The sequence below is a fragment of the Scomber japonicus genome, chromosome 14, assembly GCF_027409825.1.
Source record: "Scomber japonicus isolate fScoJap1 chromosome 14, fScoJap1.pri, whole genome shotgun sequence".
Lineage (NCBI taxonomy): Eukaryota > Metazoa > Chordata > Actinopteri > Scombriformes > Scombridae > Scomber > Scomber japonicus.
The window spans coordinates 19581109-19592860 of NC_070591.1; the positions used below are offsets into that span (position 1 = coordinate 19581109).

General features: G+C 38.2%; 1 protein-coding gene and 1 long non-coding RNA gene across 2 annotated transcripts; both read right to left on the bottom strand.

Moving 5' to 3' along the window:
* Positions 1 to 261: 261 nt before the first annotated feature.
* On the bottom strand, positions 262 to 5177 carry ap3m1 (adaptor related protein complex 3 subunit mu 1). The gene is made up of 9 exons (XM_053333207.1): positions 5150 to 5177; positions 4497 to 4836; positions 3354 to 3525; positions 3091 to 3228; positions 2857 to 2942; positions 2594 to 2727; positions 2091 to 2298; positions 1841 to 1985; positions 262 to 1356 (listed from the first exon to the last, which is right to left on the bottom strand). The coding sequence occupies exons 2-9, from the start codon at positions 4767 to 4769 to the stop codon at positions 1256 to 1258; spliced, it is 1257 nt and encodes a 418-aa protein (XP_053189182.1). The 5' UTR covers positions 4770 to 4836; positions 5150 to 5177; the 3' UTR covers positions 262 to 1255.
* A 732-nt stretch (positions 5178 to 5909) lies between these two features.
* Positions 5910 to 6432, bottom strand: LOC128373021 (uncharacterized). Its single transcript, XR_008322927.1, has 3 exons — positions 6326 to 6432; positions 6008 to 6212; positions 5910 to 5920 (listed from the first exon to the last, which is right to left on the bottom strand). It is a non-coding gene; the product is annotated as an uncharacterized LOC128373021 (long non-coding RNA).
* Positions 6433 to 11752: the final 5320 nt, after the last annotated feature.

Genomic DNA, 11752 nt, shown 5'->3' on the forward strand with positions numbered 1-11752 from the left:
AATGTAATGTACATTTTGAGATGTGAAAACTCTTAGCAGCTAGTGGTGCCCAGTGAAAAGTCACTGACCAAAATCACAGATCAAAATTAGTGGGCTTCACCTTCTGGGAACCCATGAATGTCAGAAATATGCAGTTCAACAGTCATTGAGATATTTCAATCTGGGCCAAAGTGGTGTACTAGCCAAAAGACAGACATTGCAATTCTTACAGCCACACTGCTAACATAGCTAAATAAAACACACACAAACATTCAGTCATTTCAAAGCTTTTATAAGACATCTTATACACTAAAATACAGATTCAAATTCACACAAGAGCATTAAGTAGTATTTTTCACATGGATGGTGATTGTGCAATCGCTGTGCTGTGTAAGGAAATTCAAGATTGTGAGGATCCTGAAGATTTCTATGCGAATGCTTGTATTCGGTCCCACAGTTAATCATACACTGATGACAAGTTCTGATCTTTCAGCACGAACAGTCAACTCAATGTGCAGATATCAACTTGGGGCAAATAAGGTACCTTAAATATAAGATATATTTTCATAATATACTTCCCTCAGGCCTAAAAAACACACAGGTCGTGCTGTAGTGTGCTTTACAGACCACTTTAACTTCACAAGGCCACATTGAATAGTGAATGTGTGCAAAAATACCTGCGCAGTGTCTCAAGAAACACTGCAGCTATTCAAGATACATTAGATTTTTCAAAAATAAACAAATATATAAGTATAAAACTGGTTACCTTATATCATAATATGCAAAAAAAATGAGTTTAAAGGCTTGGCTGCTTACTCACAGGCGACATGTAAGTAAGCTTTCCTAGGTGTTGTGAAGTGAGGAGCGAGGTGATGTGCTGGGGAGCTTGTGCATGTGTAGGCAGTGAGCTGCGAGTGTCCCTTTTCAAACCCAAATATTCCCCTTAGGCAACACTTATAAGGTGTTAGATGAAAGCACAAAAGAAGAAAAAGAAAAAATACTATGTGATATTATCAAAAAGAAAGAGGAATGCAACATATTTAAGCTAGAAAGAAACTAATAAGGTCACACTGATTATTAAGGCTTCCCTTTACAGGCCACAAAAAACATCCATTCATGTATATGTAATGCCAGAGACAAAATAAATAACCGTTAGAATGCAAAATGGTTCATTAATAACAATGAGCTGCAGGATAAGTAAGACTTCTTGGAGAGCTGACTGTGCCTAGTATTTGGCACATTTGATTGTTGACCTTTGGCATCTGAGGGACATACTTTAGGTCCGCACTTGGAATTTCCCTGCTTTAGTCAAATATTTGACCCCTTTGAATGGTTTGTACTTCTCTCCATACATGTCAAGACGACTCACCTTTAGACCTGTAACAAGAGAAGACAGTCACAAACCAAACATTATCACCAAAATGACCATTATTGCTGCTTTGTCCAGTAAAGTTGGATCGTGATGCAAACAGAAAACACTTGTTAGTGTGGGTTAGGGTTAGTTAGGTAAGTGCCTGGACTTTGAGCAGGATACCAAGGCTAACTTAAAGACCGTGTAAAGTGAATTCAGACATTTTCTTCTAAACACATTAAATAGGTCATTAATGTATTTCTAAAAAATGTGTAAAAAGCATTTCAACCCTTTAGATTTGAATTGTGGATCTAGGCTTCACAAACAGTATTTCAAAATTTGAAGAAGAAGAACAAGCTTGCACATTTAATCATAGTACGTTGTTTTAATTGATCGGCTGTGTTGTGTTTTACCTGCGCACAGCACGCAAACACACACCTGTGCATGTTTTATGAGAGTAAACTGTCTATATGTCTACATGATTATAGAGGTCGAGCAGGGGAGAATTACCTGATATGGCCAGCTGCTGTATCTTCAGGTCGATGTTGAGTGAGGGGTTATCTTCAGGTTTGGGGGCTCCTGACTGCATACTCAGAGTGCCTCGCAGGTTAGGAAGCTTCTGAGGGTTCAGTTTCCCGACATCCCAAACCAAAACCTATCAAAACACAGACAGGCATGCAATAAAACAAAATGCTATTGTCTCTTTAAAACCATCAACCGCTTGTCAGGTCTTACTTAGGACCACCTTGTGAGTGGTTACCTTGGTAGCCAGGTCGTAGGTGTAGTTTCCCTGCGTGGGTGTGAGGTTGGCGCTGAGCACAGCTTTAGGCATGTGGATGGTGACCATCAAGGCCTCCACCGTCTTCCCCATGGTCTGCTTGGGTCCGATCGTGATGTCCAGGCGACCACAAGGCCCCGTCTCAAAGAAACTGATGTTCTGCTTCACGTACACCGGCATGGCCACAACACTAAGGGAGGAAACAGCACTGTTAACATCCTTGAGGAAATTAAACTAGAATTTGAAACCACTCCTCTGAACTGAAACAGGACAATGATTTTAATGTTTCTTGAGGATCTTGATTACCAAAAAGAAAGAGGAATGTACTTCACCAGATTATTTATAGATCAGCCCTAATGATTACACATAAACTGTTTTATGGGTACATTTCAGATGTAAAAAATCCCACAAAAAGCATGCAATTAAGAGACAACATTTATTCATTTTAATTACAGAAAAGGTTACACAGTGCTGCCTGTTCTTACTTCTGAGAGCTAACGTGATAGCTCATGAGTGTGAAGTTTCCATCGGGCGGGATGAAAGAGAGGACTCGCTCCGACTCCCAGCGCTTAAACCGCACACATGGGTGAAAACTCACATCGTCGAGAAGACGAGGATTCTGTCATCAAAAACGATGACACAGTGAGTGAACACACACACACACACACACACACACACACACACACAAATAAAAATGAGTGTGAAAGCACATACAGAGCAGCACAGTGCTAAGAGAAGAAGGACCCACCATGAAAGACAGAGTGAGGTCAGGCATCCCAGTGAGCCTCACGCAGGCTTCAATTACACCCTGGATCTCTGCAAATACGGTTGTACCTGAACATGAATGAAAAACAAAGCAGATGAGAGGATGTAATTCAATTATATAATTTTATATAATCAAGGCACCCACAATGTAGACCATTTTTTGTCTAACTACCACTGATTCTGAATCTTCATCTTTGGTGATCAAGCAGGTTTGTACCTGATTTGTCCAGAATGGCATCTATTTCCTCTATCACGTCAAAATATGCTTCATTATTTGTGTATTTAACACCAGCTCGCCTCCATGGGATACTGGATAATTGACCAGTGGGCAGCGTTTCTCCAACATTACTACTTCCTGGAAAACACACAAAACATTTTTTAATTGTAAAATGTACACATAAACATGACTAATAAGATTTAAAATTGAGTTTAGAGACACGTAGATGAAGAGCGGTTCAGGTCAGAAGGATCTCTGTTCACCTGTAAGTGTATTGACGACTGATCGCAGGATGGTGGGAGGCCTGATCATCTCTTTGAGGACATTGGACTCTGTTGCCAATGGAAAGCCATTGTCCAGCATCTCCTCCAATAGTTCGTACACTATCACCACATTGTCTTTGATTACACCTTCTGAGCATTCTCCAAAGTAGTCCTGTAGACAACCAAATCAGTTAAACTGCATTCCAAACAACTGACAAATGCAAAAACGTTACGTTAAAGAAAGTCTGTGCATGATTCATCTTTGAGATTGGGAATACAATCAGTTACAATATATTAAACAAGAAATAATGCAATAAATGTGGCCACATACTCCGCCAAAGGGAGTACATCTTTGAACACAGTGAAAGCATCTGCTGTTTAAGGGCTACAACTAACGATTCTTTTAATCAGTGATTAATTGCTGGTCTACAGAATGTCGGAAAATGATGAAAAATGTCGATCACAAAAATGCAACCTAAAATGTCTCGACTTAATACAGTTTAGTCCTGACCAACCATCCACAACCCAAATACTCATTTTGTCTCTCTGACTGACACATTAATGATCTAATGATGTAATATATAATAATAATAATTTACACTGAAGTATCAGCTAGTTTCAATTTCTTTAGTTCTTAAGTTCTCATTAATTTTTTCTCTAATCTAATCAAATTTATGGTGAAATATTGGATTATTTGAACATTTATTGAAATGAAACCATAGGAGAAGTGTAGAGGAAAATCACTATTTTGCTGGAGCTGTTAACAACTCAGACATTTGACATGTGACCCCACTACACACTGCTTTTTGTAAGATGCCAAAAGTCAAAAAGGTTGAAATCACTGGTTTCATCTATAACAATGTGTTGCATTTAATAAGCTTGTTATATTATCCATTGTGTAAAATCTTCATCTGAAAAGTAACTAAAGCTGTCAGATAAATGCAGTTGAGTATAAAAGACAGTAATATTTAACTTGTATTTGAGTGCAGTACTTAAATAAATGTGCTTTGTTACAACGCTGACTGCAAATTCAAATAACATCAGCTAAGTGAAGTGTAGACACAGTCTGATGAGGTTATTCAGGACAATGGTCACTTTGCATTTTAAATCCTTTATCAAGACAAACAAGCGGCTCAGCCACACCTGAAAAGTGTCTGCCACTCTGTGCAGGAACTCGATGACAAACAGTGGAGGGACTTCAGTCTGGATGACAGAGAGGAAGAAGAGTTTGCCCCTGTATATGGTGATGAGATAGTGGTGTGGGGTCTGCAGGACAGGGGGCACATTCTCTGGCTCCACAGCCTTCTCCTTCGCCTCGAAGAAGTAGTCACACACACTCCGACTGATGACACTTTTCCAGTGTTTCTCCAGGAAAATGTCTCCTGTGTGATTCACCAGGAACAGACTGTGGATCATCTCAGCTGCAACAATGAGGAGGTTGTTGTTGTTGTTGTTGTTGTTGTTAAGAGTGCACAATCACTCTCTTACACACACACACACACACACACACACACACAGGCAGAGAGACACAGACAGATGACTTTAGCAAACATTTGCTGGGTGCACAAATCAAAACAGTGCAATGTGAATGTAAAATTGTGTCAACATGTTGGCACTGTCAGTCTGTTAAACTAACTTCAACCTCAGATATCTTAGCCAGCTGTTTGCAGATTCAGACGTTTTCATCATATGCAATTTACGGTTTTAAAATAAAATAAATGATACAACAAGAGGAGTAACAGGGATATTATAGCGCTATATTGAAGGTGGTGTACAAATTAAGTTAAAAGTTTTACCTGCTGACTCCTCTTGATTGTAGCAGGAATATGACTTGAAGCCAATATGGCAGATCTGACCGAGCCTGCAGTTACGCGAACACGTAAACGCACCAAAGTCACCAGAGCTAATCGACAAATCCAAAGAATGAGACTTAAATATTATTCGTGAATCCAAATATCTTCTGTGTGGTTTACATGCTGGGCAGCGCTTATGTCGACTTAATAATTGCTTTCAGGGCAAAGTTTCAGTCTTTTTCGTCAGGCAGCATCTGCGGGCAGCTGTCAGTTTAGTTACGAGAAATATTGAGCCCTGAGTTTGGTCTGACAGGTTTTCCCACCTGTGGTCTTATCTCAATGTGACAAACTTTTACTTCCTTGAAATCCACATACTTTAATCCTTGGGCCAGGTTCCATTTGTTGAAACATTTCCTGGGAATGTGCTACACTAAAATCCCAACTTGAGCTGCTTCAAATATATTTATAATAGGAACCTTAAAGGATAGGTCACAATGTTTCAAGACTGTCTTAATACTTTAGGAACTAACTGTCGGAAGTAATGTTAAAATACTCTCTCTCTGTAACATTCTGTGTGATGGTCTTTACATGTAAAGCTCCACCATTTTATTTAGTGAGATTTAAAGACCAGTTTCACTGATAACTTCATCCATCAGTTCATCTGTGGCTACTGCTTCATCAGCAGCATCAGAGTCTCCTTTTCCTGCGGTCAGGATGGCAACTGTGTTCACTGCTGCTGGCTCTTGATGACTCTTAATATCAGGCAAGGTCTCACTGGAAGACACATGACAACAAAGGAATAAGCAAATGAATCCTTCAATCAATTTAACATTCATCTATGTAGTACAGTTTTTTACCTACCATCACATTTCATCTACAAACTGTATTAATATGTGATCACTCAATGAGAGCTGGTGTCATCATCATCACCCCCTTGTCTCATGTTTATTGTAGTGGTGGCTGAGAGCTCGAAGAGATTCTTTTTTGAGGATTTGGAGACATCATCTGCTTCAGGCAGATGACCAAACGCTGTCCTTTCCTTGATGTTTTTCACCTCAGGGTACAGCTGCATTCGGAAACAAGTCAATGATTGTTCCGATTAATCTGATTCTTTACCCGCAGAGTATTGCTGTTATTTCAGCGAATTTGTACTTGTACAGTACAGTGAGGACCACTTACCATCACAAGGTCATCCAGGCTGCTGAACCTGGAGCATGTGCCTGGTGGTGTGGCCCAATGTGATATCTTTTCATGGGGCTTAAAATCCCTGGTAGCGCCCCTGGTTTAGGTGCATAATAGTAAAAAAACAAGGTTAAATAATCCTAAATAATATAAAAGAGAGAGAAAGAACAATAAAAATATGTCTATATAGTCTATGTGAGAAGAGCTATTACAGGTTTTTTGAGAGAATGAAATGAAATGTACAAAATATGGACCAGATTAGTGTCTAGTTTGTTGCTAGGAGTAAATAAACTTTTCACATAGACATGACCGTTCGTCTATGAAAATGGATTAGTACAGCTTTAAAACCTTTAGACAATAGGTTGATAAGTTGATAAGTGAGCCACACCTGAGGCTTTTGATTTGACTTTATTGATGTGACGTCACACTGGTTGAACTCAGGGTAACAAACTTCCCTTTCTTAACTAGCACAGCAATTTTATTTTCACAATGTGACTGCAACACCTCCTCATTCGGCCATGGTTTCAGGAAAATCAAAAGCGGACAAACCCAGACTTTCAGAGGAGAAGAAGATGAGTTTGCGAGAAAAAGAAAAAGGTAACCAACTTCCTCAATGCAAAAGAGACACTGAGTTGTAACTGGCAATATGTGTGAATATATTCAGTTCACTATGTTAAAATTATAAATCTGTGCATGAAATGGAGAGCTTAGTTGGTTTTTGGTGTCTTGAGAGTGAAAAGTCCATTATTGGGGAGAGGATGTCAGCGCTTTGATATTATTACCTTATCTTTCTCTTCAAATGCAGATAACAGCATTTGTAGTACTGGCTTGCACAAGCTGCATGTAAGTTATCTCCTCAGTGTGGTTGTAAAGTGGACTCTAGAGATTTAGTAACTAATAGTTGGTTTGTAACTAAATCAGCTACTAATGTTGGTTGCATGACTATTACTTTGGGCATAACCTTAAAGTTACTAGTTTGGATGTAAAGTCAGTAAATAAGGTAGTGGCCAATTAATAATCAAAGGTTGAGTTTGAATCTCGTGGTCACCGTGTGGATTAGCTTTCTGGCTAGTATAAGACACATGGTATTGTAGCACATGGTGTTAAACTGAAAGTTGAAATATTGATAATTAATAAATATATTATATATGAATGAATATTAAACATTAATCAAATATTAATAATATCAATAGATTAAGTCTCTTCTTTTTTAAGTTAATTAAAATGATGCTGTGTGGCAGAAAAAACTGCTGTTTTACCATTAGTGAGTATAATTCTGTGACATTTTATGATTTACACCTAACCTTAGTTTTTACTTATCTCTTAGTTGTGTTGTAAATTATCTCAACAGCTTTTATCTTTAGTAATGCAAAAACTACAACTTAGTAGTAATCAATGCCTTTGGTACACTGGGTTAAACATGCATTTTGTACCCCCTGTCAAAATCTAAGATTGTTTAAAAATCTCTGGGTGAGTAGCAGCCTACCACTGTTCTTACAATGGCTCTGTTGGAGCATGTGTGAAGGTCAGCGTGTGCCTCTTGCAGTCACACCTGAGTCACACACACAAATGAAGAACTACCATGAAGCAGTCCGCTCCACGGTGAAGAGACAGATTGGGATGTCTCACTGAATTAGGTTTGAATTTTATTTGAGAATTAAACTCAGATCAATCACAGTATCTTATCAGTGTCGAAACATGGTATTTTGTTTAGAAACTGCTGACAACAAATGCAAATGCAAGTTTACTTTAGAACTTCACTCCAGCTCATTTTTTAAGGCCTGCAGTTTAGGCCTACGCTGCTTCCTCCCATCATCTAGGTCAAGGAGGATAACCTGAATGAACTCGAAGAAGCCACTGAGCTTTTCCGGGTACTTCAAATGCAGTGCATACACCAATGCAAACAAAATCACCAGCGAATCGGTCCATGATCTATGTGACATGACAACCATATCTTCAAGAACAATGGACACATGCTGGGTTTCGAAGGGAACTTGAAACACCTCATTCACCACTGCCACCAGAGCCACTGCTCCCTCCTGGGCGGCTTCCGAGTCATCCTAAAAAAAAAAAAAGGAGTAAATATAGTTTACAGTATATTTTACAAATCAAGCTTATTAAAAGTCTGATGATAAACACCCATAACATTATGGATTCTGAAGATGGCCTGAATCAGCAGCCCAAGGAGCAGGATGTAGGCCTCCAAGTGGAGGGCATGACATTGGTGTTTTTTTTCCACTGTTCATCTGATGGAGGACAAACCATCTCTTCAGTCAGATAAACTAAACAAAGTTATACTACCCGGGTAGATGGACATTGGCAAAACATTGAACACTGACAGTGAAGACTGGCTAAACACAGACTCTCTTCTTTATTTTATTTGTGGGCCCATTTTAACTTTGTGTGCAATTGTTTTTCCCTGTATTACTATTTAAAGTTACTGAGCTAAATCCAAGGTTTGATTATTCACTTGTCTATACAAAAAGAGATCCAGGAGGCACTGAATGGTTTTCTTTTTGTGGATTTACATATTACTGATACTGTCAATAAATATAGTTTCTTCTGTTTTCAAAACCTCGTCCGGGTCCAATCTTTCCTCTTAAAGTAAAATGAGTGTCCTTTTCACATGTACCAAATGTACATTAAGTGCTACACAGTGTTACATTGTGCTAAACTAAGAGTACTTGTTTACTACCATCATGAGGGAAGAGTCTGTGTCTTCTGGAATCAGATATTGATATTTTATTAACCCTCATACCTGATGTGGACATTTCTGTCCACTAGGGGGGGCGCATTTTCTCCACTAATTTCACACTGGAAATACTTACCCTCATGTTTGGTCAGGTTGTGTATTTTTTTTGTTTTTTGACTATTTTTCAAATTTCAAACAGAAACACATTTTTTCCATTGTTAATCAAAATACACCGTAATTTGGGAAAGTGGACATTTTTGTCCACTTTTAAAACGACCTAAAAACGGCATAAATTAATATTTGTTTCCCATTTTTCTTTCATAAATATTTTTTTCCACTTCAGTTCTGCTCAAAACTACCACGTTTTCAATTATTTAAAATGTTTTAACCCTTTAGATGCCAATCTGAACCCTTTGAGTGCAAATTTCAACACTTTAGGTGCCAGTATCTTCAAATCTTTTTACAGTCTATGGTCTGCACAGGTGGCGGAGTGGCGTCGGTGCCTGAGTGAAAAACTTGGTGATAAATGCTCTGTCTTTTCATTAGGCCTGTGTTAATCTGAAAACAGTAGGATTGAATAAAATTATGTTGTTTTTAAGAAATCTTGTACTGTTTAATTATCATTGAATATAAGAAAGTAGGGATAAGTCTAGTCAACTAGTATAAAATAACATGGTGGACTGCTGTTCCTCCTCTCCTCCCCAATTTTTTCGGTCACCAGTCGCCACTGATTTATATATATATATATATATATTAACAAAAAATATAATAGCTTGACAGATTAATGAGAGCTTAAAAATATATATTTTTTGACAATAAATTGATTTCTGAACCAAAATGACAACAATAGAATGAAAAACGCTAAATGGCAGTCCAGTCAACAGGACTTAATTTTTTTTAATAATAGTAGCCTATAAACACAATTTATAGAAAATGAGTTAGTGGAATGAAATGGAATTACATCACCAACACTTAAAACATGCTCCAAAACTTTAAGTGCACCCAAATCAACTGAGATGTTACATTAACATTTCATTTTTGAGTTAGTTTAATTCATGGAAATGAGTGACATGAGTTACATTAACTTTCTTCTTTTATTAACATGTACTGTTAGGTTTTACAGATGGATTAAGGCATTTTTTAAATTTAAGGGTAAGTCAATCTGCTTTTGAAGTTCTTTTCTTTGTCACCTTTCAGTCTGAGTGTGACTAACACTACCTTCTTTTTTTTGTAAATATTGGCTATGGAGAGATGTTTCCCTGGATTAGGAAATTCAACAATGACGAAGTTGCAAAGAAGAGTGGGAGAAAGGCTGAAGAGAGGTCAAGAGGAGAGAGGTAAAGAGCACACAGCAAAACACAGACAAAAAAAATGATGCACATGACATGCTCATAAAAACTTGCACTACCTCACTTTTGTTTGTTTCCTCCTCAAGTATACTGGGCTAAAACCGGGCCTGGTCATTAGTTATGTTATAACCAGGCTAAGTATGAAATGTGGCTGTAGATAGGTGTGCCGGTGTTGTAGAATTTTCAGACTCCCCCGCAGTATGTGACTCCCCTCTGTGTGAACATGCACACACTTCTGTTTAAATATATTTACTGTAAGCAGTCTTATTATCTTTGGTTTACTGCAGGAAAATGAATAATGAAAGAATAATACGTCGGGGGGTAGATGGTTTTATGGGGGATTTTGTTTCACTAGTTACACTAAATGAAATTCAAGCCCTCTCTCAGGCTATATTGAACAACTGAAGGTGCAACTCAAAATACATCTTTTTGCAGAAGTATCTGGATCCTATTTGTCACCTGTGGCAACAGTGAAGAGACTGAGGGGGTCATATTTGTTGTGTTAGCTGACTTCTTGGGAAATCTAACAAAATCTGTCTTCTTATATTAAAAATATAAGATGACATGCGCCGAATTGTTCTTCTACTTCAACTATTATGTATAAAGTAACTTGGAACACATCTGCCTTTCCTAGTCTGAGTGTTGGAATGAGGGCTGTTTACTCTTGTAATGAATCAACCAACTGGTGCAAAGCTATAACTCATTTCAAATCTGGTTGAGCTATTAAGAAGAGTTTCAGTAAGTAAAGACAACATGGCAAAGTGTTCCTTTTATTACTGTCATGCCAGCTGAGTGAATGTGAAAATGCTAAGCTAACATAGATGTAAAAGTATTTCATCCTGTCATGTTAAACAAAGCCTGGTAAGGCTGTGTTGTTGTTTGTTTTTAACATTTAGAAATCTCTGCTATGGTGGATAAGGACTTCTTGGGCAAGTGCTGAAGCACTCAAATGAAATTATATCACCTAAATGGCATCTACGGTTGTTTCTGATTGGCTGAGTAAAATGCAGAGTTGGTGTAAACTACAGTGCAGTAAGCACAAAGCTGCTCCTCAACAATTCATTTTTTGCCCTGTTCATATCTCCTACAGTATATAAAACCTTTAATTAGAATATAGACTGTAGTTGAGCATGTTGAGTCTTACATGTGTGATGTTGTTCTCTGAATTCACACTGAGTTCACTCCTCTCTGTTCTGGAGTCAAAACAGACACACGCCAGAAATCCCCATGATTGACCTTGGCTCCTTTAGAGAATTATATGAATATATTATCATGTATGACCAGGGGCACATCAACATCACTGGAGGCCCCTGCACTACAGAACTTTATGAGCCCCCACCCCGGCTACAGGACTTTATGAGCTCCCCATCCCTAAGTGGTTGA